Source organism: Neophocaena asiaeorientalis, unplaced genomic scaffold, assembly GCF_003031525.2.
Source record: "Neophocaena asiaeorientalis asiaeorientalis breed wild unplaced genomic scaffold, Neophocaena_asiaeorientalis_V1.1 scaffold134, whole genome shotgun sequence".
NCBI lineage: Eukaryota > Metazoa > Chordata > Mammalia > Artiodactyla > Phocoenidae > Neophocaena > Neophocaena asiaeorientalis.
In genome coordinates, this window is record NW_020185339.1 from 8,064,231 (window position 1) to 8,091,815 (window position 27,585).

The following is a 27,585-nucleotide window of genomic DNA, read 5'->3' on the forward strand; positions in this document are numbered from 1 at the left end:
TGCCTGTTACCCAGTTTCCCCTAATGTTAACATCTTATACTGCCATGGTGCATTTACTGGTCAGTCTGCATTTGTCAAAACTGAAAGAAACTGTTTTTAGCCATCATCCTAGCTAATTATTTTGCAGGAACACTGACCCCATGTAAAGCGTAGTTCAAAATGGACAGAATGAAAAACATTGTGTGTGTTTATTGAGTGTTAACTAGGTGTCAAACACGAATCTTTTACATGAATTTGCTTCTTAATAAGAGAAATCCAATGAGGGAAAAATTTTCTCCTGCTTTTTGAAGATGATGAAATAAGGCCAGAAGTTGTTCGCCTGAGCTAGATTGCTACAAAGCTGGTGTCAACCCAAATGATCTGGCTGCAAAATTAGGCATACTTTTCTTTAAAAAACAAAAGTGTATACAACCAAGAAACCTAATTTAGCCAGAATGTGCAGATTGGAGAAGGCATCTCTGAAGAAGTGAATGCCATCTTGTTGTATCTTGAATCCTCTGTAATAAAGAATCAAAAGAATTTCATTATAAGAGTTTGAATTCTAAATGTAATGCCACAAGGTGGACACTGAGGGTAGAAGTGTAACCATTTTTCTGTGAACATGTTAAAATGATATAAAAATTTGAATTTAGAAGTTTTGGGCGTTTTTTGTTTCATACTTTTGATAATTGCTGGATTTACTACACTGTATATTCAACCCAGCAAATTCTAAAATGTTATTAAATAAGTATCTGTATAGGAAAACCGAATAATGCAGAATGAAACGTAAGTTCTCATTTACTTCCAATCTTTTCTCTCTTATAGGTAGCTCCTGTTAGGTTTCTGGTGTATCTTTCCAGAAATGTCTTATTCATAAGAAAGTATGTACATGTATGAGTATGCACATTCATATATATCCAGACTGGATTTTGCCATACATCCTTTACCCCCGCTTTGATGCTCTTTCCATATCAACTCAGATCTGCTTTATTTTTTCATTGCACAGCATTCCATTGTATGCACATTAATACTAAGGTTTTTTTCTGTGTACTGCTTTGTATACTTTCTATACTCCTCTGAAGGATATGATGCAGTGATTGGAAAAAGCAGGTATAATACCTGTAATCATGAATTTTATGGCCTGGTCAGTTGGGGGGAGACAGACATTAGTCAAATAATCACAATAATTTATAATTACAAACTTGAGACATCATGTGATGGAAAGAAATGGAGCTTTATAGGAGTGTGTACAACCAAGAAATCTTACTTAGCCAGGATGTACAAGTTGGAGAAGGCATCTCTGAAGAAGTAGATGCCAGCCTGTCCTGTCTTGAAGAAGTAAATCTTTGAGCTGAGAGCCAAAGATTGTGTAGGACTGGGAAGAACCTATTAGGTGAGCGTGAAACATTTACAGACCCTGAGATCCTTTAATTTTTTTCAAGGTAGGTTCTCATAAGTGAATAACCAAGGCTGGAGATGGACATATTTAAGGCTTTTGTTATTCCCATGGCCAAAGTGCTCTCCAGAAAGGTAATGGTTTATAGGAACACTAGCCATATTTAAGAATGCATATTCACCATAATTTTCCCTGCATTAAAAGAAAATCCTTACTCTGATTTCGTAGACGAGTTTGAATCCCGCTTGTGTTTCTTTGACTGATTGAATATTTTTCTTATTTTTGAATTAGTATCTTCATAATTTTTTGCTAAATGTTTTGTTAATGCTAACTAATTAACCGGCATCACTAGAGAAATTTATCAATGCTGTTAGAAATTATTTACAGCAAACAGAAAGTGTATAAAATAGAGTAGGATACATTAGGAAGAAATATTTCTAAATTGTCTAAAGGGTGGATGTTGGATCAGCAATACTATTCCAAATGAAAGCACTTCACTGCTAAAATCAGTAACTCTTAATTCTTTAGGTGAAAAGCATATTAATCACATCTTGTAGCATCTTGTGAGTTAAACTAAAGTTTTAATTTTTTAAAAGAGTAAAAATTGATGTTAATGTGGGATTCTAACCTTAATTTTTTAAAAAGTAATCTGTGCATTACCTATGGCATTCAGCCATTTTTCTGGCTCAGTGTAACACATTTTGTCTTAAGTTTTGGCTTTCCTTTTTTTTTATTTTATTTTTTGTACAGCAGGTTTTTATTATCTATCTTATAAGGTTTTGGTTTTCTAAAAGCAGTATTCTCTAAATTAATACTAATCTTATAGTACAAAAGAACTTAGGACATGCTCTGATCAGTCCTAACAGTATTCAGGTCTGGTAACCAAGAACATTATGGACAGTGCCAGCATATCCAGGGTAGGCTGGGGGTGTGGTGGTATTCAGTGATGTGACATGAGGTACATTCGCGGAGATGAGGAAGTTTACTTGACATAGATTGGGACCAGAGCTTTTTATAACTGCCATTAAATAGTTTAAAGGGCTGACATTTGATAACAAGAATTATTAAACTAAAAAAAAAAAAAAAAGATCTCCAGGGGAGCATAATGAGTACAGTACAGCATGTGGCAGAGTTTGACTTTTTAACATGAATTTGATAAAAATTAATACTGTTAAAAATCAAGTGGGTTTGAGAGAGGTAAAACAGTTGTCCACACAAAGACTTACACACAAATGCTCATAGCAGCTCTATTTATAATAGCCCCCTGCCAAAAGAAAACCCAGATGTCCATCAGCAGCTGAATATTTAAACGTACAATAGAATATATGTTTTCAATGGAATACCATTATACAATAAAAAGTAATGAATATTTGATAAATACTACAACATAGATGAATCTCAGAATAATTTTTCTGAATGAAAGAAGCCGGACTGGGGGAAAAAAGTACATACTGTATGATGGCATTTCTATAAAATTCTAGAAAGTATGAACTAGAGTGACAGCAGAGCAACAGTTGCCTGGGGTGGGAAGCAGGAAGGGGAGAAGGGAGGTGTTCTAACAGGGCAGGGGAAAAACTTTGAGAGTGATGGATATGTTCATTATTTTGACTTTGATGATGGTTTCACGGGTGTATATATACGTGAAAACTTGTCAAAGTAAAAAAAAAAAAAAATCAACTGGGTTTGATCTGTGAGGTACTAAGCAGCCCAGAAATTTAAGCAAAAATTGACCATTCACGGTTGTTAAAGGAATTTGAATAAAGACTCTTTGTATTTTTCCTTTCCTGTGATTCTAGCATACATTAGATTTTCACCAACAGTGCTATTGTAAAAATCCTTGCCCAGTAGATTCTGAATGCCAAGTAGTGACTTGTAAGCAGCATCCTCTGAAAAATTACTTCAGTGACTAGTGTCTATGTTCTGTGTTTTTCCTTGAAATCGTTTTAACGTGATATTCATTTAAAGGTTTTGGTTTCAAATGTTTTTATTGGTTATAAATAAGTCGTATGCTCTTTCTTTTTAACATTGATGTTTCTCTCCATAGATATTTGGCGTTCATACAACATGGCAGACATCGACAAGTAAGTGGCAGATAGTTGGTTCCTTTTTCAGATTTGGCATCACTTTGTACCGTGTGATGTAGTTAACAGCAGTACAAATTATGTACTATGAAAATGTATGGTAATGACATGCTTTAGTGCCTGCTATTTTAAAAGTTGGGTACAATGTATTCAAGACAAAATATAGTATACAGAATCACTGTCATAAATATAGTAGACCGTTTGTCAGTATTCTTAGGGAAGTGCTGAGCACAATAATGAGTCATAAATATTTGGAGAATTCATTTTTACCATTTCTCAAGGATTTTACTACTTGCATTGTAAAGTATCATACATACAAGATAAAAAGTGTATGAAGCTTATGTGTAAAATTTAAAGAATAACAGTACACTTGTGTACAAGTTTTTAAAAATGGATCATTACTTTTAGAAGCCCTGTGTGCCCCTTCTCAATTGCATCCTCCTTTTCTCTCCAGAGGTGTCAGTACTATCTTGCCTTTTGTCTAATTCACTTCTTTGTTTTTCTTTAGAGTTTTATAACCTACAAATTCTTAATCAGTGTTTACTTTTGAAAATCTGAATAGCAGTTACAAACTTAGCTGTGTAAAGAAAAAGCCAGTGTTAGTTGAAGGGTCCAAGGTAGGAAAATAAAAAGTAAAAGAGACTATCTGGGTCATGGACTGGCTTCAGCTTTCCTGAGTCTTTACAAGGGCTTATTTTGGAGAAGTCATTGGGCAAGGTCATACATCCTGGAAACATAGGTTTATTGAAGTTGGCATCTGTCAGGGTTCTAGTGTGGATGGATGTCTTGCAGAAGTATGTGAAGGAGAATGAGGTGACCTGCACTGTTTGTTGCTATTTGTAATTTCACAATAGTCTGCCAACTCAGGAATAGGTAAAACAGAACATTTCAGGATGAAGGGGTTATGATGCGATTATCCACAGCTGTTGTAGGCAGCAGAACATGGAGGTGGGAGGGCAGGAAACTTATATCATAAGGGCAACACATTCAAGTACTTATACGAATTTGGCCAATCCTCCCATGTGTACTGTCTTCAGCATAAAAGGAAGAGTGGCAGCAGACATTTTACTGATAATGGCTGTCAAAGTTATTGTCTCCTGAATCACACTGCTCCAGTGTGGATTGCTTGACCTTGGTTGCACAATTGTCATTGTGGATTTATTTTATCTTCCTGGGGTTTCCTTTTGTCTCTCCTCTCTTGGGTTTGCTGTTTGCTATATCCCATGTTTTCTTTATTTGGTTCTTTGGTTTAGTACCTTGGAAGAGTACAAGGGAAGTAAATTCTTTTGAGATGGCATGACTGAAGATGACTATTTTACCCTTCTGCTTGATATTTGGGGTGTAGAATTGTAATTTAGGAATCACTTTTCTTTAGAATTTTGAAGGCATTGCTCCATTGTCACCTTGCTTCTAGTGTTGCTGTGTTGAAGTTCAAAATGGTCATAATTCTTGATCATTTGTATGTAACACTTTTTAAAAAACGTAGACATGTATGTCTATTTCTGGAAACTACTCTGGCTCTGGAGTTCAGAAAGTTTAACATTGTTAGGTCTTTTTTTTTTAAATCTCTTGTTAGGCATTCAGTGGTGGACTCTCAGTCTGGCAACTTGATAGCTGTCAGTTCTAGGGAATATTCTTGACTTATTTTGTTGATTGTCTTGTTCCCATTTTCTATTTCTGGAGCTTCTGTTATATGTTGGACTGGTTCTTGTGATTACCTTTTGTCCTAGTTTCCATCTTTGTCTCTTTGCTCTTCTTTCTGGGCAAAGCTGAAGAAACTTTATCTTTTAACTCTTGTATTGAGTTTCTAAATTTCTGTTGTTTTAGTTTTCAAGCGTTCCTTTGCTCTCTGTTCCTATTTTTATAGCATCTTGTTCTTCACTGATTGTAATATCTTTTCTCTGGATGTTCTTTCCCCTGTATAGTCCGTTTGGTCTTAAATTTTTCTTTCCTGTTTTGGTCTCCATGTAGGAGGCTTTCCTCAAATAGGAGGTAATACTTGTTTGCTCTTTAAGACTGGGTGGGGGAAATGCATAGTTGAAGGATGTTTTTTAAAAGTTAATTGGCGAATTTGACTGTTGGGAGGGGGGGAGTGCTTTCAATTTAGGATTTTAATGTGGGCTCACCAGGGCAGACATTTGTTGTGAGACTCCCCACTGTCAGAATGGCATTTTTTTCTAGGCTGGTCACATACCCCAGTAAAGAGTGTTTGGGTAAAGATACAGCTTCCATACATTTGGGAACTAACTTGGGAGAAGGCAGCTGGGGGAGGGGTCTCTGCATTCAGCATTCTATCAATAGTATGTATATATCTGTGATCCTCTAGTCTGAGCTTCCAGTTCCGTTTCCAGAGAAGAAACTGTTCTGCTAGAGTGAGAAAGAGGATCTAAGGATTTAACTGTTTATTAGTTTTTGCTTAGTTCTCCCTATTTTATCCACCTTCACCCCCAAGCCCTAGTTCTAAAAGTGTCCTTTTTAAGATTCTGTGTTTAGGCTCGTTCTCAGCTCTACCACTGCTGACTTAGATTTCAGTTCTCGGTGAATTTGCTGCTTTTTGTCTCCTTGTCCTTCAGTATTTGTTTAAAAACCCCTTTGTCATAATTTTAGTGGAGAGTTTGGAAGGATTAAGATCAGATGAGTATGTGCAGTCTGTCATCTAACCTTCATTTTGTCTTAAACTTCGAAAAAAACTTGGTTGTGATAGCTTGATTCTGCCCTATGCTTCCCACCCCATTATTTACTGTTGGATACCTGTGAGCTCATAGGAGGGTAGGAGGAAGAGGAAGATCCTTGTTCTTTAAAGCAGGAGTCCGCAGACTTTTTCTTTAAAGGACCTGATTGTAAGTATTTCAGGCATTTTGAGCCATGAGGTTTCTGTTGCAGCTATTCAGCTCTGCCGTTGTAGTGTGAAAGAAGCCAGAGACAATACATAAATTAATGTGGCTGTGTTCCAATAAAACTTTATTTACAAAAATAGGACTGGGCTGGATTTGGCCATATGACACAGTTTGTGGACTTCTGTTTTAAAGCTTTAAGTTTTAGATGTTCAATAAATGATTGAATGAGATGGCACTGGAGGAAGAGCTGTTCCATGTTGTCTTTATGCTTAACTTTATAGTGAATAAAAGATATTCCCAAAATAATCTGTATTGTTTCTGATGGGAAGGCTGTTTTTTTTCCCTTTGTTGACAGAAACAGATTTTTCTAGCAGAATACAGTTGACCTTTTTTATAGTTCCTATATGAAAATTAATTTTTCAAATGCTATTTCTAGACTAACCAAATACCGTACTAAAATGTAAAATAACACAAGGAATTGTATGATGATCTGTATGTTGAGTTAGATATCCTAATTCCCCATTTTAAAGCTGATTGTAATCTCATGTTCAAAAACTAGATTTTTAAGATGAAATGGGAAGAATGTTATTACTTTTTACCTTCTCTTTCAATGGTCCATCCTCCTGGTTTTACTCTAAGCATGAAGTAGACTTGGGTCTTCTTAACTTTTACTGTTCTTCCCCATCTCCCCTATGAAGTGAAGAAAAAAGGAAGGTCCAAAGATAGTAAGTACAGGCTGATGTGGTTGTTCCACAGCCACCAGGGATCCAGGATCCTTCTGTTTTTCCAGACTCCTTAATTTATTCTTAGCTGGTGAGTTCCGTTCTCTAGGATGCCTCATGGTCCAACATGGCTGCTGGAGCTCTAGCCATCATATCCCTGTTCTAGGGAGGGAGCAATATTGAAAAGGGTTCCAGCTGTTTACCATTCTATTAAGGAGGCTTTATATATATATAAAATTCTACATTCCTCTTTTTTTACCTTACTGCCAAAAGATGGTTATATAGCCACATCTAGCTGAAAGGTAGGCTGGGATATGTAGACTTTTTAGCTTGGTTTATTACCATCTCATATAAAATCAGAGTGCTGTTACTAGGTAGAATGAAACCAATGGATTTGGGTAGAAAGCACATACTTTCTGACATTACATCCTCTGAATCACAACCTGTCAAACCACATTTTTAAAGCTTAAAGTATAAGCTTTATATTAGACCATATGCTTTTAAATGAAAGTTTAAGTATTTCCAATTTGTCCTTGTTTACATATGAAGTTAGAAAACTGAATCACCCTTTGGATTTCCTACTTCATATTTTTGAAAGAGGAATATTCACCTAGAAAATGAACTGAAGTTTTCTATAATTTTTTTTTTTTTTTTTTTTTTTTTTTTTGGGTAATTGGTACATTTGAACCTTGGTGTGATACTATAATATTATAGCAAAGAGCAGTCTGAACTTGATCAAGATTTGGATGATGTTGAAGAAGTAGAAGAAGAAGAAACTGGTGAAGAAACAAAAATCAAAGGTATTATTTTAAATTCCTTCAGGAGCCAGTGATTGCTGGCGCGTGTCTTCTGGAGGGTAGTAGTAAATATCATTCTCTTTTTGGATACTTGTCCACTTTACTGACTAGCCAAACCTGCAGTAACAGTTTTGTGTGTAAATGTATGTTTGAGATGGGAGGGAGGGAGGGAGGAAGGGAGGGGCAGAGGGAGCTGGAGATGGAGAGGAGTGGTAGCAAGCGAGGAGGGAATGGATGTAGTGACCCAGCAGAAGTCACTGTGTGCACGCTCTACTGCTGGAGTGATGGCATAGCTTGTCAAACAGTTGCCTGTGAGATTTGTCTCAATTTAGGTACGTTATAGGTGGTGGTAGGAGTTGTTTCTAGTGGTGCTTCTAAATAACACTAGCTTAGACTTATTTGAAAATGTTTAGTATTTAATATGTAGAAAATACGTAGTGTGTATGTCTGTGTTTTTAATCCATTCCAACCGATCAAAAAGAGACATTTATTAAATGTAGACAAAATCATTCAAAATTTTCTGTAGCAAATTATTTTTAAAGGGGGTAATAATGGTAGTGGAGAATTACACTGCTTTAGGATATGCCCTGTAGCTTAGGAGCCAAGAATATCAACGTACCAGATGACTCAACTTCTTAATTTTTTTTTTTTTTTGCGGTACTCGGGCCTCTCACCGCTGCGGCCTCTCCCGTTGCGGAGCACAGGCTCCACATGCGCAGGCTCAGCGGCCATGGCTCACGGGCCCAGCCACTCCATGGCATGTGGGATCCTCCCGGACCGGGGCACGAACCCGTGTCCCCTCCATCGGCAGGCGGACCCCCAACCACTGCGCCCCTCAACTTCTCATTTTTAAGCCAGAATGAGGTTTATTCTGAAAAGACTGCTGAACTTCTAGCTTCAGCTTTCATTGTGCAGCGTTTTTTTAAAAGATAGAGAACTGTATCTTTAGTGGCCAGTATTGGTATTTCTGAAAGCATGTTGGTTATCACAGCTGTACATCATCCAATAATAAAATCAGTATTAGAAGTAAATTGATGTTTAAAAACAAATTGGAAAAATTAATGGTAATTTTTTGGTGAAGTCTGTATTGATGGAGAAAATAAGATAGCAAAATAATTTGTTTTGCATAAATCTGGGTTATTTTTAGATTTAATATAATTTTTAGATGCCATTAATAACCAAATTTTGTTTGGCTTTAGTTACAACTTTTGACTATCTCAGTTGTTAACTTTCTCTGTTCAGATACCCACAAGCACATTATACAAGCATCAATGAAACGTTCAGATTCATTTGACCATCTTTGTCCCAGGCTTGAAACTGTCACTATATTTGCAGTTTTCTTGTATGTGTTGTTTGACTTCAGAGGGTTATCAAGGATCATAGATAGGCATCTGGATGAATCTTTGAGCTTCCCAAAACACAAGGTGGGTAAAACAAGGTAGTAGGAAAAGAAAGGATAATGTTCATAGTAGTTGTGGCAGTGGCCTTGAGAAATGGTGTACGTTAGACATCATTAGAATCTGAACTTTTCCTGTACACTGGGTTTTCCTAGAGTGAATTTTCTTTAGCTTGCTGCTCGTCTCTACTCATACCAGTGATTTATGAGCTAGTCAGGAAAGTTTCATGATTGGATTGTCCTATTCAAATAGCATGATACATTTTCATAAAATCCTTCTTTCAATGCCCTTTTTTTTTTCAAAGCGCGTCAGCTGACTGTTCAGATGATGCAAAATCCTCAGATTCTTGCAGCCCTTCAAGAAAGACTTGATGGTCTGGTAGAAACACCAACAGGATACATTGAAAGGTACAAGTTCTTCTTTTTCATAGTCCTTATTTATCTTTCTATAATCAACGTTGCAGGTGTATATTTTTAAGGCCATCTGGGACTTAATGTATGTCACAGTGGAAAGCTAGTGTTCATTAGTATCTAGTATAGGATTATTGGGAGTTTAAAATTTTGCTGAGTACAGATTTAGAGTTGGTCTTTTAAAGTTTATTTTGGTTCATCTCCGTAGGGAGTATACTTATCTTAAATCATTTCTGAGATTTGTTAGAAATGCACAGAATTAAAAGAAATACAGATTTCTTATTTATTTCATTGGTGATATAAATCACTAATAATAGCCCAAATATCTTATTCTGCTTATAATTTTTTACATAACTTTATAATTCTAAGATCTCTCCACATTGCTGTCTATATGTATCTCTCGTCATTAGTTTCTGGCTTCTGAATGTTTCCTGGTTCTCTGTGATGTGTGTCCACCATGCTTTATTATATGCTTTTTCCTTGATGGTCATCCAGTTTGTCTCCAAGCTTCATCAGCACGAATTCAGTTGTGATGTTGTTCACGCTTGTGTATGTCCTCTTAAGGAGCTGTGTGGGAATTTCTTGGGATATGTACTTATCAGTGGAATTGTTAATTATGGGATATGCAGACCGTCAGTACCTCCAGGTGCTTTCTGCAATGCCTGTATCCAGTATGTGAAGGTCGCTTTACCCTTGTGTCCTTGCCAACAATTGACATCATTCAGCTTTATCGTTTTTCTGTTTTTACCAATCTAAGAGGGGCAGGCTCATTTTGTTTTACTTGTATTTTCTGATTTCTAATGGGTTGAGCTTGCTTTCATAATGATTGCGAGTGAGCCTTTTAGGTTGCTCATTTTGTACCCTTTTGCCCATTCACATTTTGGGGTTTACTATCTTTTTTTTAAAATTAATTTATTTTTGGCTGCGTTGGATCTTTGTTGCTGCACGTGGGCTTACTTTAGTTGCAGTGAGCAGGGGCTTCTCTTTGTTGCCGTGCACGGGCTTCTCATTGTTGTGGCTTCTCTTATTGTGGAGCACGGGCTCTAGGCGTGTGGGCTTCAGTAGTTGTGGCACTCGTGCTCAGTACTTGTGACGTGCCCAGTACTTGTGGCTCGTGGGCTCTAGAGCGCAGGCTCAGTAGTTGTGGCACACGGGCTTAGTTGCTCCGCAGCATGTGGGATCTTCCTGGACCAGGGTTCGAACCTGTGTCCCCTGCATTGGCAGGTGGATTCTTAACCACTGTGCCACCAGGGAAGCCCTGGTTTACTGTCTTTTTCTTGTTTTGTAGGAGTCCTTGTGTATTCTAGGTTTTAATCCCTTATCAGTTTTAGACTTTGTAAATAATCTATTGTCATTTCTATTAATTTTGTCCATGGTGTCCTCTATTAAACAAATCCTTAATTTTTATGTTTGTTAAATTTTTTGACATACGGCTTGTTCTTCTGAAGATAAATCTTTCCTTACTCCTTCTGCATTTCCTATTGACTAGTTTTACCTTTTACCTTTAGGTCTTTAATCCCTTTAGAGATCACCTTTGTATTTCATATTCAATAGGCATCTTTCTTTCCTTTCTTTTTTGGTGAGCTAGTTTTTATAATGCTTCACTAAACAGTTCATGCTTCCCCCATTTATTTGTGTTACCACCTTTATTGTATATCAAATTCTTACAAACACCTTTGTCTCTGAGCAGCACTCTTCTTCATTGGTTTTTTGCTTGTTCTTTTGTCATTGTCCCACTTAATTACTCTGGCTTTATAGTATGTCTTAATATCTGGCAGGGTGAGTTGCTTTCTTCTACCACCCCTCATCCACCATGGAACACACTTTTAAGGTTGATCTTACCATCTGTAGCCCTTTATCCCATGTATGGTTGAGAGTAAGTTTATCAGGGTTCTCTTAAAAAAACAAAAACAAAAACCCTCAAAATAACAAAAAACTAGAATTTTCTTAAGAATTCCAATATCTTTTTAGTATTAGATTGTCTCATCCATATCCTTGTATTTATTCAGATCATATTCTGTATCTTTTATTACAAAGTTTTCTTCTTGGTTAATTCCTCTATATTTGTGTTGCTGTTGTGAATAGTATTTTTTATTGTATTTTCTGGTTGGCTGTTCTTGATAAAGGAGTACTACTGATTATTATTTTTTTAAAGTTGATCTTGTGTCCAGAAACCTTGCTACTCTTACTGTATAGTAATTTGTTCTGTTATTTCTCACATAGCCCCAAAGATCTTATCTGCAAGTGGCAGTTTTAACTCTAATCTTCCACATTATACCACACTGCATGTTTATTTTTCTTTCTTTGTAACATTGGCCAGACTTTCAATACTGTAACGTAAACATTAGCATTAAAAATGGGCATCCTTGTCTTATTATCTTAACCAGGAATGAGTATGTAATCTCTTCATTAATGTGTCTGTTTGTGATTTATTATGACCTTTTTTCCTTTATCAATTCAGATGGTCTTTTGACTTTTTCTTTGAATCTACTAAATGTATATTAAATATGGTTTTGGAAACCTCAGTTGGGTAGTTAATATTTTATTTAGGGTCCTTATTTATTAGTGAAAAGAGCTTGTGTGTGCCTGTACACACACACACACTCACTTTATTTAGGGTCCTTATTTATTAGTGAAAAGAGCTTGTGTGTGCCTGTACGTACACACACACACACAGAGACACACACACACACACACACACACTCACTCTATCCCTGGTTTTAGAGTCAAGATTTCAACTGCCTAGAAATGAACAAGATTGCTTTTACTTTTTTCTTTGTTTTCTGGAACAACTTGTATAAGATAGGAATTCCTTGAACAGTTGGTGGAACTCTTCTAAAAATTGACTTGGGCCTTTGGGATTTGGCAGCTAGAGGTCCTGGGGGATTTATCCTTTTTCTTTTTTTTTTTTCTATTTTCTTTTTTTATAACATACTAACTGACCTCTTCAATTTCTCTTGTGCCAATTGTGGAGTTTTATGCTCTTCTAAAACTGTATGTGTTTTATCTAGGTTTCAAATTGATTAGTGTATAGTTCATATTTTTAAAAATCTGATTTTTCCCTTTCATATTCTGTATTTTGTATCTGCATTAGTTTTGCCAGTTGTCTCAATCTTAATGTTTTGATTTTCCATTTGCATTTTTTTTGTTATTGCTTTTTTTTTCTGGCTTTAATGTTATTTCCTTATGTGGGTTTGCTCTATGCCCTTCCCAGTTTCTTAATTGCCTGCTTAGTTCATTTAATTAAAAAAAATTAATGTGTCTCTTTTACGGCCATAAAACTTTTTATAAATGCTGTGTGAATAAGTATGAAAATTTATATGCCGAAATCAATAGCTTAGGCATATTAGTTGTATTGTTCAGATTCTCTTTATTTTTGCGTATTGATTGACTGCTTGATCTAACAGTTTTTGGGATGAATGTATAAAAAAATCTTCTTAATTTATCTTTCTCATCCTATAATTCTGTCAGTTGTGGATTGTGTCATAGATTTTGTTTTGTCTGATACTAAGATAGCTGCTCCAGCTTTGTTTTGGTTTTTATTTATCTGGCGTGTCTTTTTCCATCCTTGTATCTTACTCTAGTATGATCGTGTTCTTCTTTTTTAGTAATTTCAAACTCTTTACATTTCTTAGAAGTGGTATTGTTTTGGAGTTAATTGCTCTTCTCTTCTCTTATTATCTAATTTATGGTACTTTTTTCTCCTTTTCTGTTTTCCATTGAAAAGATCAAGTTGTCTTCTGCTGGTTTCAAAGTTAATGCATTTTGTTTTTTGTTATTATGGTAAAATGGATCAAAACCTAATACCTCAGTTTATTTACCCCTATTGATCTGTTAAATTCACCAATAATATACTTCCTCTAGGCCTCTTTTTTTCTTTCTTTCAAGGAAACAGTAAAATTTATCAAGATATTTTTGATTCACCCATATGTTATATAGCATCTGGGTTTTTTTTTTACTTCCTCAAAATTATTTTTCAAAATTATTTTTCATGAATATAATATCTGTGGCATACTTCCTAAAGCCTCATATACCTTATACAGTTTTTATTTTGCCTTCATATCTGAAAATTTTAAGTTCAAAGTTCTTAAATATCTTAAAAATTCACTTCAGTTTTTCTTGTCTACAGTGTTCTCTTTGAAACCCAATATCCCTCTGATACCTTTTCCTTTGTAGGTTGTTTGCTTTTTTCATTGGATATCTTTAGAATTTTCTTTTTTCTTTGATAGTCATCAATCTCATAAACGTGTCTAGTGGTTCGAATAAGGGCTTTCATGTTTCTGTAACTGAGAAATTCATTACCCTCATTTCCTCAGATATCCACCTCCCTTCTCTTTTTCAGCTATTGTTTCATTTGGCACCAGTGCCTCCATGTCTCATAGCTTTTCTGTCTGTCTTTCCTGCTGCCTTTCTGAAGAGGTTTTAAACCTCATGGATTTTTTCTTCAGTTGAACATACCTTGTTTGTCCAATTTTTGGTTACTTTAGTTAACTGTATTTTTCATACTTAATATTCCCACCTTGTTTTAGCTTTCTTGGTCTTGTTTCAGAGTTAAGATGTATCTTTCTTCAACGCTTTAAATGTATTTACATTCTTGTTTAAATCCTTTGTTTAATAATGCTTCAGATGCTAAATATTTCATTCTTTCATAGTACTCTTCAAGTGTCTAGTTATTTTGGCCTTATAGCTCCAGCACACTGGGCGATATCAGTTACTCTAGTAATGAGTATTAAGGGAGGAATGAAGATTAGACTTCTGTCTGTAACAATCTCATGGCGAAAGAGAAAGGGGACTGGTTGAGCCTAAGGAGAGCTCCAGTCACCTCAGACTCAGACTTGGCTGACAGTTAAGGCAATTTTCTTGGCTGCTTTGGGAGGAACCAGTCTCCTTTGGTTGTAATCCATTGTTCCGGGATTGGAGGAGGTGGAAGAGTGAGTGCTTACGGGCTCTGAGCCAGTCCAGCTTTCATCAACTCTTCATGTTATCCTAGGAGCAATGGCACTGGGCTCTGAAGGGTGAAGGGGACAGGCAGTGAGTGTTGGAGGCAAGTGTAGAACTTTAAAGCTTTTCTGCAAAAAGCTTTCTTCCACCTTGTCCTCACTGCTGCCCACTCTGGTCACCACCACCCACCTACCCCCATCCCTGCCTTCCAAGTTGCAGCTCACCCTGTCTGTACCAGTTAAAGACAACCTTCAGTCTTACTCAGAAATTGCTCATGGTGTGATGGTGTGTGTGAGAAATAGTTGTTTGCTTCATGGTTCTAAAGTTTCCAGGGTTGATTTTTTTTTTTTGAGATGTGGAGTTGCAGGGAGGCTAGCTGACCAAGCTATTTCACCACCTTGACAACATTTTAATTTTAATTGTAAGAATTAAGAGTTTGTATTTTAGGTTTTTGTTTTTGTTTGTTTTCTGATTACCTTAACTAAAGTGGTTAAGTAGAGAATTAATTTGCTTTACACTAATCTGTGTATGGCAGGAAATTCTAACCTGGATTTTGGATCTGTTGTACAGATTCCCTGAACTTACGGAACTTTTGAGTGTGAACATTTTTTGGGTGGTAGAGGGATTCATAATTTTAATCATTTTTTGAGGGGCTCATAAACTAGGTGTGTATAACCTTTAAAAAAATCTATGCTCTTATAGTGAATTGTATATGAATTATATCTTAGAAAAGCTGTTATTTTAAAAATCTACCTCCCCTCTTCATAAAATTTTACATACTTAATGTAATTCCAAATTAAATACTGAGACTAAAAAGAAAATAATGGTGTAGGATACCATTCTTTTTCCAAAAACACATATGTTCCCCTTCTTTCCCCTAATAATTGACACTGGTGAATATGCAGTTGACCCTTGAATAACACAGGAGTTAATCAGTAGTCATCCCCCTGTGTCTGCGATTCCTCCATCCATGGATTCAGCCAAGCACAGACTGTGTAGTACTCTAGTATTTACTATTGAAAAATACCGGCATATAAGTGGACCCATGCAGTTCAAACTTGTGTTTCAAGTGTCAGCTGTACATATTTTATTTTATTAATTTATTTATTTTATTTGGCTGTGCTGTGCTACTTGTGGGATTTTAGTTCTCTGACCAAGGATTGAAGCTGTGCCCCCTGTAGTGGGAGCTCGGAGTCCTAACAGCTGGCCCTCCAGGGAATTCCCTCAATTGTACATATTTTTAAAAATTATTCAGGTTATTGTTAGGATGGTTAGTCCATGACTTTTTTTTTTTTTTTTTTTTTTTTTTTTTTTTAGAGCCCGTGTCCCCTGTATCGGCAGGCGGACTCTCAACCACTGCGCCACCAGGGAAGCCCAGTCCGTGACTTTTTAACTTTTAGACTGCATTTTACAACTGAGATGCCAGCACTGACGAGCCCAGTGCTGAACTTAATTACAATGAAAGATTTAGGGTTGGTGATACGGTTTACATTTTCTTATCAATTTACTGTACCTGGTTAAATTTCCTCTTTTGAAATGTTTTATGGTCAAGAGGTCTGTGTATTTATATCTCTTGAATTTTAATTACTTTGAATGTACCTTTTGCTTCAAATAGGAAAGCTGTTACTAACTTTTATGCTGCAATTTCAGTATGCTAAAAGAAGTGTTATTTGGGTTTTACTGTGATGGTATATAACTGGTGCTTTCTAACCTTTCAGCTTGCCTAGGGTAGTTAAAAGACGCGTGAATGCTCTCAAAAACCTTCAAGTTAAATGTGCACAGATAGAAGCCAAGTTCTATGAGGAAGTTCATGATCTTGAAAGAAAGTATGCTGTTCTCTATCAACCTCTATTTGATAAGGTAATGCTTTCTAATACTCTGTTTTTTTAATGTAAAATTTAAGAAGAAGATAAAGCTCTGGAAATATAAACAAACTTTTGTTAGAACTGTCAGCAAAATGGTTATTAGAGGAATTTGGGAGAACTATCAATAATAGCAATTCAAGTTGTATGAATTAATTAAATCTTTAAGCATTCTTAATGAGGGACATCTAGTTTTTAGCTTCGATGCCAGTGTTTTTATGTAAATTTTTGTTTTTAATCATTTTAGCGATTTGAGATCATTAATGCCATTTATGAACCTACAGAAGAAGAATGTGAATGGAAACCAGATGAGGAAGATGAAATTTCGGTTGGTATTAACTTTAATTTAGTGTGTTTTTATACCTTGGAAATAATTATCTTTGTGAGATGGATAGTGAGTGCAGGTGATCGACTGTTAGCCCAACTCCACCTGTACCCAAATTCACCTTTTCCTTGCATTTTTATAGCATTTAAAGTTTATAGATTCATATAAACTTTTCATTTGAACTTCATGATGACATACAAAAGGATTGTTCCCATTTTTAAAGTGCAAATGGAGGTCTCTAAATGTCCTGCCCACAACTTATAGATGGCAGAGCTGTGATACAAATCCAGTACTCTGTTACATGACCTGTTTCTCCAGCATTGATGTTTTAACATTGGTGATTAAGAGAATATATTTTGATTAAGAACACCAATGGGTGAGGCAATGGACAGGGTTTATATTTCTTTTGCTTTTCCTCTTTACTGTGCTTAAGTCTTTTTTTTTTTTCCTCTTCTCTCCCATGAAGCTGAATTTTTTTTCCTACAGCTCATGGTCCTAGTGGCTTTCTTTTTGGAAGGGGTATGGTAGTAGAAATATTATGGAAGTAAGGTCTGGTGTGGGTAACAGCAGTGTTTACACAATTAGACTAGAACTTTTTTGGCTAAATGTTAAAATTAGTCATTGAGGGTTTGTTGGGTTCTCTCCCACTGCATGCAAGTTAAGGGGATGTGAAAAATTTTATCAGGATGTCTAATCTGGGTATTCAGTAATGATGAATGCTGTCTTTTATTAAGGAGGAGCTAAAAGAAAAGACCAAGATTGAAGATGAGAAAAAGGATGAAGAAAAAGAAGACCCCAAAGGAATTCCTGAATTTTGGTTGACCGTTTTTAAGAATGTTGACTTGCTCAGTGATATGGTTCAGGTAATTTTATTCATAAAAACACCAGTTTACCTCAAAGGGTAAACCTTTGAAGTTTAAATGGCTCTGATGACTAGTCTCTTTATTATTGATTTTTTTTTTTTTTTTTTTTTTTTTTTGGGACACCAGGGAAGCCCTGATTTTTATATAATGATTGCTTTCTTCTTTTTTTTTGGAGAGGGCCCATGCCACGCCATGCGGCTTGTGGGATCTTAGTTCCCCGATCAGGGATTGAACCCGGGCCCTTGGTAGTGAAAGCGGGGAGTCCTAACCACTGGACTGCAAGGGAATTCCCATGATTGCTTTGTTTTGAAAGAGCTGTTATTGGTAGAAGGAAAATTGCAGCTTTGATTAATGTAATCAAATAAATTATAATTTGTTTTCAAAAATTAGATAATGAAATAGTCCCTTTGGTAATTGCTTATCTCACTGTATGATGCTTTCTCATATATCCCTGTGCCTTCTGTTTTTAGATGTGGAGTGTGGTGGTAGGATGGGGGAGTTTCAGTTGTCCTACCCCAGAGACCTTTTCAGTCTGAAACAACTACTCCAAGGGACATTTGTATTTTAAAAGAATACTGTAAAAATATTTACCTATTTTAACAATTGTCATTTTCCCTGGGAAACTGACACAGATGTCACCTTCTCTGGGAAACTTTGCCTCTCCTAATCTGAATCATTTCTTGAGCCGCTATCATCTGCATTGTAGTACTTGCTACCTTGTATTGTGATTGTTGGATGTTAATGTCAAGAAAAAGAAACTGTCTCAGAACAATGACTGCTTACTGCATTTCTACTTTTTAGCAAAGTAGAAAAGGAACAAGCAGCTGGAAAAGGCAGCAATTAATGATTGGGGAAGCTTTTTTTTAAAAAATATTTTTGGGGCTTCCCTGGTGGCGCAGTGGTTGAGAGTCTGCCTGCCAATGCGGGGGACACGGGTTCGAGCCCTGGTCCGGGAAGATCCCACATGCCGTGGAGCAACTAGGCCCGTGAGCCACAGTTACTGAGCTTGCGCATCTGGAGCCTGTGCTCCGCAACAAGAGAGGCCGCGATAGTGAGAGGCCCGCGCACCGCGATGAAGAGTGGACCCTGCTTGCCACAGCTAGAGAAAGCCCTCCCACAGAAACGATGACCCAACACAGCCATAAATAAGTAAATAAATAATAATTTAAAAAATATTTTTGGCTGCACCACACGACGTGTGGTATATGCATCTTTAGTTCCCCGACCAGGGATTGAACCCGTGCCCCCTCCAGTGGAAGCGCAGAGTCTTAGCCACTGGACCGCCAGGGAAGTCCAGGTCTGGAAACATTTTTAAAGCAAACATGAATTATTTAGACTTGATTTTGAACTTTTCAGCCCATTCAGTCTATATAATGATGTAGTTCTCTGTTTAGTCACCTTTTTTCAGCCAATGGTGATAGAAGGTAGAACTAAGTAAACTAGCTTCAGTATAAGGCATAACCTGGAGAATTAAGTCTTTATGGTTCATAATAGTACATAAAACTGAACAATAAAATGTCTGTCAGTTAAGTGCTTATTGTCTAATAACAGAACACTAGTATGCCATTCAGATACTCATTTTAATTTTTTTTATTTTTATCAAATTAATTTTTTTTTAATTTGAAGGAACATGATGAACCTATTCTGAAGCACTTGAAAGATATTAAAGTGAAGTTCTCAGATGCTGGTCAGCCTATGGTAAAAATTTTGAAATATTTTCAATTTTGTAGCATTAGCTGTTTACAAGTAGATAAATGGAGCTTTCTAAAGAAAGGTGACATTCAAGGGTTAGACATGGGAGTGGGAAGAAATTAAAACTGATACTTAATTGATGGTAGGAAATAAATGTTTGGACGTTGACAGTTGTGATGCAGTATTTATTCCTTTTCCTCCCTCTGTAAACTATTTTTGAAATATAGTCAATTTTTGATCCTAGATTAAAAATGTATATAAAAATAATAGCAAAGGAACATGAATAAGAAAATGCTTATTCTGTATTAAAAGACATGTGTCTGGGAATTAAGTAAAACAAAAACGTTAGAGGGCTCCCACTTCCCCATTATGAAAGATCAGCCAACGGCTTCTCTCCAAAACCATCAATATTATGTAAAGCATGGGCAGAGGCTCTGTAGGCTATTAGTTCTTATATTACATGTGATACGGTTGGGCTTTTTCTCTGTCAAGCTAGGTTCTAGTCTAAGGTTTAAAGTCCTCTCTGTGGAGATGGGGGGGTGGGGGGTTGGTCAGTTTATTCAGCTGTACCTAACCTATGTCATAAACATGTTACTAAATAGTAGTGTTAGCTGAACTAAGTTTTATTCAGTTTATTTTGTGCCACATTTTGCTTTTAAGATACTTCGGGATTTATCTGACCCTTTCTTTCCCAGAGTAGGACTTTGTCACTTAAGATTTTATATGTTTATAAAAATCATAGATTAAGCTTTATTTACTGAAGCATTGAAATTTATCATGTAGGAATTTAATTACTTTTTATGCTTTTTCTTTTTTTTTTTTTTAAGAGTTTTGTCTTAGAATTTCACTTTGAACCCAATGAATATTTGACAAATGAAGGGTTGACAAAGACATATAGGATGAGGTCAGAACCAGATGATTCTGATCCTTTTTCTTTTGATGGACCAGAAATTATGGGTTGTACAGGGTAAGTTTAATTTTATTACTTTAACAGGGTGTTATATCTGCTTTTGCTTTACTTATGATTTGTGATATTTGGTATCTTCTAGTGTGTCTGCTTAGTACATACATACATTTTTATCTCCAAACATTTCAGTAAAACGTTTGCTGAGAAGGGCTTATTCATTTTCCTAGAATTCTCCATAGACCATTACAGATATTTTTCCAAAGGAGTGTACATTTAAATTTATTGTGAGTTTGTGGTAATTGTAAATATATTTATTGAAAAAGTTTGTTTAGAAATAAAAATTTTCTCTTTGTACTGCTACAAAAAGCAGCACAAATTTCCCCTCTAAATTTGAAATTAAATAGAAATTTAATTAGAAAAATCTCAGCTTTCCTAGCAATTGAAAGTAATGTGTTAATTGTGATAGACCATCTCTCCCCTTTGTTTTGGAAGGTGCCAGATAGATTGGAAAAAAGGGAAGAATGTCACTTTGAAAACCATTAAGAAGAAGCAGAAACACAAGGGACGTGGGACAGTTCGTACTGTGACCAAAACAGTTTCTAATGACTCTTTCTTTAATTTTTTTGCCCCTCCTGAAGGTAAATAGTGTTTTACTTTGGGTATTTATGGTTGTTTTATTGTAAGCTTTGTTTACTTTTTATTCATTTGAATTTCTTTTCTCAATTTTGCAGTTCCTGAGAGTGGAGATCTGGTAAGCTGAATTGTTATTTATTTGTTGAATTGTTTACTAAATATGAAATTAAAGGACTGGTTCTTAAATGTAAGGAGTAGAATAGTTGCTACTAGTATTTTGTTCTGAGGCTTGCAATGCATAGAGGAAGACGTTTACGCATATGAAAAATTACTCCATTTAAAATGCTTTTGAGGCTTCCCTGGTGGCACAGTGGTTGAGAGTCCGCCTGCCGATGCAGGGGATGCGGGTTTGTGCCCCAGTCCGGGAGGTTCCCACATGCCGCGGAGCGGCTGAGCCTCTGAGCCATGGCCGCTGAGCCTGCACGTCCAGAGCCTGTGCTCCGCAACAGGAGAGGCCACAGCAGTGAGAGGCCCGCGTACCGCAAAAAAAAAAAAAAAAAAAAAAGCTTTTGGTGCTTCTACTGAGAAATGGTGAAAGGCTAGAGTCCTTTCTTCTGAGACTTGCAAATACTGCTGTGAGGGATTCAAGTTTTCAAGACTAGTTTTCTTCCTTATTGAAAATAGAATGTATTAAATCATTTATACTATTTACTAAACACTAACCAGATTGTACTTAGAGTTCTTTGTGTGGTTATTATTCCATTGGAAATTTGGTTTTATGTATGTGGTCATATAGCCAAAAACTGAAATGTGCCTAGCACACAGCCGGGAATGAGGAACAGCCTTAAAGAAATCTACACAGGCAAGGTAGGCTAGTTCAGTTTTGAATTTGGCTTAAGTCTGTTACGAAATATTGATGGTACCAAAACAATCTTGAGTTATGGATAGAACACCTCTGCCTGTGATTAGAATCCTTTCCTTCAAAGTCTTCCCCCACGACCCTTTGGTGTTTTATTGTTGTTGTTAGAGTGGATTATGTTGATGAATCAAAATAAACATCCAGGAGTTCCCAAAATAGTTACTCAGTGTTTAGTATCACAGAGCTAGAACTTTAGTATCATGGAGTGATTTTAATTTTGAATAATATCAACAGCATTTCTGTGCTGTACTTTGCCATTAAGTAGAAATCTTAGATTGACTTAGTCTTTATCAAGTAGGACAGTATCTCACTTGGCATTACACAGACGCTTGGATGCTGTCTTTTAGGAAGTGTGAAACGATCTTCTCTGGTCTTATGTGCCATATACATAATGTTATTTGGAAAAGCCTGAGATTCTTTCTTACTGTTATTCCCGTTGGTGTTTTCAGTAATTAATATTTTAAAAAGAAAGTTGTAGTCATATAGCAAAGTTGCTTTTGTAACTTTTAAGCTAGAGAAAACTTAAGCGATAACCAGTATGTATACTGGCCTGCTAACTTATTTTTATTAAAAACCTGTAAACCTAGGGCATATGTAGAGACTATTTGATCATGCACATGTAAGATAATTTTAAAAGTTTAAAGTTAAAAGTGAAGTTGAGAGTTTCTGCATGATTTAAATCCAAGTCTCGCATATGCCAAATTAAATAAGTTATTAAATTCTGTGCTTTTATTTTTCTTTAACAGGATGATGATGCTGAAGCTATCCTTGCTGCGGACTTTGAAATTGGTCACTTTTTACGTGAGCGCATAATCCCAAGATCAGTGTTATACTTTACTGGAGAAGCTATTGAAGATGATGATGATGATGTGAGTGAATTTGAATCCAGCAGTGAAATCGTTTGGTGAGGGTGTGATAGTCAGAATCGGTGAGAGGTTTAATGAATAGATGCAATTGTTAAAAAGCAAGACAGAATAATTCAAAATTAGGCTGATTACTTATGTCCTTTTAGATAACCTCCTTGAATTAAGTAGGTCCTTTTAGGATCTTTGGGTTCATTTATTATAGTTTTTATTTTCCTGCTATTAGGAAGGCTACTTTCTCTGAAGTAGTAAAACTTTACTATGTTGGGTTAGTGTTGTAAATCCATTACACATCTTTGACCAAACAAAACGTAACCTTGTACATTTTCTACTACTGATAAAAATCTTTATTAGGAAGCATGGAATTTTTATCCATAGGAATATTAAGTAATGATTAAGGTAAAATTAGGCTGCTCTCAAATATTTTGTATATCTTTCTTGTTAAATGGCAATCATTCACATAGCCTTTAGGTCCTTTTTGTACAGGCAAGTAATATTTACAGTCATAGTTATCTGATCATATTTCATCCATGATTGTACTGTGTTCTTTATTTTAATTTTTTAAAGTGTCAGGTTTAGATAATGGCACTGAGCTGGGTGATTCCTGAAGCTATTGTCCTTGTTTTAATTTATAATCAGTCACTATAGGGGATGTATTTTTTCCTCTCTTTAGATATTAGGGGATACAATGGTGGATATTAACTAAATGCTACTTTCAGATGTTTGTTAGTGTCATTCAAATGTCTCCTTTTTTCCCCTTTTTTAGTATGATGAAGAAGGTGAAGAAGCGGATGAGGTAATGTTTACCAAATGAGCAAATAATTCTGTTTAACACATTGAGAAGCAAATTGAGTGACTTATGTATTCCTTTGCTATAAATCATTACTCTGTGATATGGGATAAAAACGTTTTTGGAAAAAAATATGGTTTTAGAATTCTACAGCCAAACAATGTATGTATGAGGTTTCAATAAATAAATTGCAAAACTCAGAACATTTTTTTTATTTCAAATAATTCTGTTCTGCTGCAGGGTTATCAGCTCTTTGAAGAAGTCAAAAGCTGCAGTAAACTTTTTCAACGTTGGCTGCAGTAAATCTTTTCAATAAAACCTGTCTGGATGTCTCAAGTTGTGTTGGGAAATCTTTCATATTAGAAGCTTTCAAATTAAATTGCATTGTCACCAAACTCTGTAATCATGAAAATCTGTTGACTTATAGAGTAACTTGTATTAAATTCTCCCCACATTATGAGCCGTTTCTTCCTATTATGTACCTACTTCATGGATGCATTTTGAACTTTAATATAGGAAGGGGAAGAAGAAGGAGATGAGGAAAATGATCCAGACTATGACCCAAAGGTGAGCAAAATTAGTGCTGCTTTCTGTTAAATTTAAGGCAGGTTAAATATGAGTTAGTGTTTTTTAATGTAAAGTTTATTTTAGTCTATTAAAGTCTTTAATAAATCTCTCCTCACTGGCATTTCAATAGTACATGTAATTTCAATGCACCTTTCCTAAGAAACGTTTATTTTTGGTTCTGACCTTTATTTTTCCTACTTTCAGGTGAAATAACCCTAGGTTCTATTTTAATGGCACATTATCTTGGGAATTTTTTTTTAATGTTTTTTTTAGAAACACTTAAAATTACTTATTGCTTGTGTTCTTTAGGTTGTTTTCTCCCCAAAGGAAAGCTTATAATAGGTCAGTTTTTAAATCATCTGAAAGCGGGAGTGCACAGGAATAGGGGAGCAATACTCCTAGGTTCTCCCAGTCATCTCTTTGCTCCATATCTGAGAGTCCCAGGTTCTTATTCCTGGGAAGTTGTCATGTGGACTTTATCTCCCACAGAATGCTTAGTATGTTATCAGAATTCATTTGGAACTTCTGGTTTTTCTTTAATGTATTTATTCATTTGCTTGTGCTGTAAAAATATCCAGAAGATACTTTAACCTAGTGAGCAGGTAACAGGGTAGTTTAAAAAAATCAAATATTCTAATAGGTATGAATTGGGGTTAACAGCTAAATATGAATGGAATTAGTATTTTAGAATAACTGATCTGTTAAAAGGCAAAAATAATTGGTAATATGACTTAAATTGCTTGGCTATTTTAAGATGGTAGCTTAATGTGTTCACTTTATGGAGTTCATTCTACAATGTAAAATTCGGGCTTTTATTTTTTAGCATTTTTGTGACTTGATAATATTTGAATAAATAATTTGCCATCATTTATTTTTTTAAATTTGGCAGAAATTTTGACAGAACAGTGAGATAATGTGATAATTAAGATAGTTAACTACTATTGAAAAATAAACTGAAGCAGGTAGAAAAAGATAGATTGACTTGTTGTTTTCCTTTAACAGAAGGATCAAAACCCAGCAGAGTGCAAGCAGCAGTGAAGCAGGATGTATGTGGCCTTGAGGATAACCTGCACTGTAATAGCCTAAACACAGCTATTATTTACTTACAGCCTTATGTTTTTGTATTTTCTTGGTAGACTCAAGTTTTTTTTAAAGGAAAGGAACTGATATTTTAAAGACCAAATTTGTTCTACTTATCATTTTAACTAGTTTTTCTGCCAGATACATTGAATGCACAAATTCTCTCACGCATGTTTGTTCATTGCTACATATTTGGTTCTTCCTGAAGTATTTTTATCTTGTAACTACTAGATTACAGTTATGAAAATGAACAGAACTGTGAAATGAACCAGATTTTTTGTCTTGCTAATTTTTTTCCTGAAGAACCAAAGTATTTTTTCAGCGGGTAGTTGAATGGGTTTAAGTTCGCTTGCACTAGCTGTGCCTTTCATTACTTTGTTACAGAAATACGGTGACTTGTACTAAGACAATTCATCATTTAAAAAACAATACTTGTCAAGACAAGTATATGGTTAAGAATTTCCAGTAAGACCACACCTGATAACTTAGATTGTTAATGGATTTTTGTATTTCAGGTGACAGTTACTATAAAGAAATCTTATTAACTAATAGTATGGTTATTGGTTACCACAGGGAGGTGAATAAAACCTAGTATTTTCAGAAGTTAAGTCTCATTATTTTTATTTTAACTGTACTTTTAAAATTTAACCTCCATTAACTAAGCATCTTTTCTTTGTGGTAGGGTCTACCTTCTGCTTCCCTGGAAAGGATGAATTTACATCATTTGACAAGCCTATTTCAAGTTTTTTGTTGTTTGTTTGCTCGTTTTTGTTTTTGCAGCCTAAAATAAAAATGTCAAATATAATTTTAGTTCTCCAGAGATAATGTCTTAATTTTGTACTAATTCAGGTAGAAGCAGAGGCCTAGCTTAAATTATGTACCCAGTTTACCGCATTATTGAAAAGGGTGCCAACTTTGGAAGAGGTACTACATCTACTAATGAGAGAGTATTAAAAAAGAAAACAAAATCTTAAATGATTTAATGTTTTTAAAAGAAAGATTAAAAGGGTAAATTTTATTTCCTTTGGTCAGAACTAGACAAAAGGCCCCAAGCCTCTACAGTTAATTCCAATTCTTATTCCTTAAAGTATGAGTGTGTCATTTACCCACGCCTTTTGTTTTACTATCTATTAAAATGGGTAGTACTGTTTACTTAACTACCTCACAGATGTGTTAAGGCATATTAAGTCAAATTTTATGAAATGTTTCTCAGTCTCATCAAAAGCTCAAAAGTTTGGACCTATTTGTACCACAAGTATGTGATATTCAGCATTTTATTTATACCAAGGTCTGATAGTTAAACTGGAAAACAAAGATTAAGGACCTTTATTTTGGATCCGGTCAGGCAACCCTTGCAGATCTTTGTGTGGCTCCTATTTTAATAGAAGTGGATGGATGAGCAACTGTTTGAAAAGGTCCAAGAATTTTTTTCCCAGCTCTTTTAATTATGACCATATTGTAGTAAATACTGCAGATATCATGGGAGTAAAGTGGAAATAAGACCATTTTTAGAGCGGGGGAAATGCCATTAAATTAGAGACTGTAGAGCCACGTTTAAAATACCTCAGGCGAATTACTGTTACTTTTGGGGATGAACTTTAAAGCTTTGACAGTGAGGATGGACTAATTGGGTTGTAATTATAGGAAGGCCTTAGAGTTCCTTCTATATTAATAAAATTACATTGCGTTCCTTTTTAGAGGTGATAGAGCTTCTGTTTTAAAAATTTAGTATTAAGGTCTTGGAATGTAAACACATTGTGTTCTTTGTATAGTACTGTCCGTTCCTCTCCTGAGATTTTAATTAACTACTGGAAATCCTTAACCAATTGCAGTAGCCTATAGGGGGGGAGAGGGGAAAATGCCATGAAAACGCCTGTTTTTCCTCTTTATTTTCAAAATGATTTTGGTTGTTTTGATTAGACATTCTGTGACTTTTTTTTTCTTTTGTACCCATAGCTCACCTGAACACAGCTTTTTCTGAACTTAAATTTTTTAATCTAAAGATAGAATCCCATTTTTAATGAACTTAAAGAAGTAGCAAAATCACTACTTTTTTTTTTTTTTACTCCTTTAGGAAATAGCTGTTGCCAAAGTGAAGAGGTAGATACCATTTCATCTTGTTATATAAGGGGGAATATGGTTTGCAGAGGAATTGTTTTTTTAAATAAAGTTGGAGTTTCAAGGGATATCAGTGTTCATCTATGCCATCTTTCCAGTTTCAAAATGGTTCTATTCCATTCTAGAAATTTGACATATGTAATTTGAAATCCTTAATAAAACTGCATTTAATTTTATAAAATGTACTGGTGATATTTTGGGTGGTTTTTAAAAAAGAATGAGTATATACTTACTTTTTTTTTTTTTGAAAGAGTGGAGAGTAGAGATGTTTTGAGTAGGCTATTCAATGCTTAGGCCATGATGGCCTGTAAAATGTGTCATTTTAAGAGCAACCTCCCAAGCTCTGCTAAATCGTGTTTGTTATTGGAAGACTAGACAGAAAGGAATTCCCTAGTTCTACAGATTATACTCTGAGTTAACTATAGATGCTTTTGAGGCCCTTCGAATTTTGTCTTTACATTTTCAG

At 35.4% G+C, this 27,585-nt stretch overlaps 1 protein-coding gene across 7 annotated transcripts in view; it reads left to right on the forward strand.

Moving 5' to 3' along the window:
* The window catches only part of NAP1L1 (nucleosome assembly protein 1 like 1), a 34,444-nt gene extending 7,140 nt beyond the window's left edge, over positions 1-27,304 (forward strand). Inside the window, exons 2-16 of one of the 7 annotated variants that reach the window (XM_024736713.1) lie at positions 3,420-3,456; positions 7,730-7,815; positions 9,514-9,616; positions 16,279-16,420; positions 16,670-16,750; positions 17,482-17,610; positions 19,237-19,308; positions 20,130-20,269; positions 20,702-20,847; positions 20,941-20,960; positions 22,448-22,570; positions 23,331-23,360; positions 23,871-23,921; positions 24,924-24,995; positions 25,684-27,304. In XM_024736713.1, the coding sequence (XP_024592481.1) occupies positions 3,440-3,456; positions 7,730-7,815; positions 9,514-9,616; positions 16,279-16,420; positions 16,670-16,750; positions 17,482-17,610; positions 19,237-19,308; positions 20,130-20,269; positions 20,702-20,847; positions 20,941-20,960; positions 22,448-22,570; positions 23,331-23,360; positions 23,871-23,921; positions 24,924-24,959 (1,176 nt within the window). In that variant the 5' untranslated portion in view covers positions 3,420-3,439 and the 3' untranslated portion in view covers positions 24,960-24,995; positions 25,684-27,304. Of the gene's footprint in view, positions 1-3,403; positions 3,457-7,729; positions 7,816-9,513; positions 9,617-16,278; positions 16,421-16,669; positions 16,751-17,481; positions 17,611-19,236; positions 19,309-20,129; positions 20,270-20,701; positions 20,848-20,940; positions 20,961-22,447; positions 22,571-23,330; positions 23,361-23,594; positions 23,691-23,870; positions 23,922-24,923; positions 25,610-25,683 lie in introns of those variants that run through there. The other 6 variants (XM_024736711.1, XM_024736712.1, XM_024736710.1 and 3 more) reach the window with 6 other exon arrangements.
* The last annotated feature ends 281 nt before the right edge of the window (positions 27,305-27,585 follow it).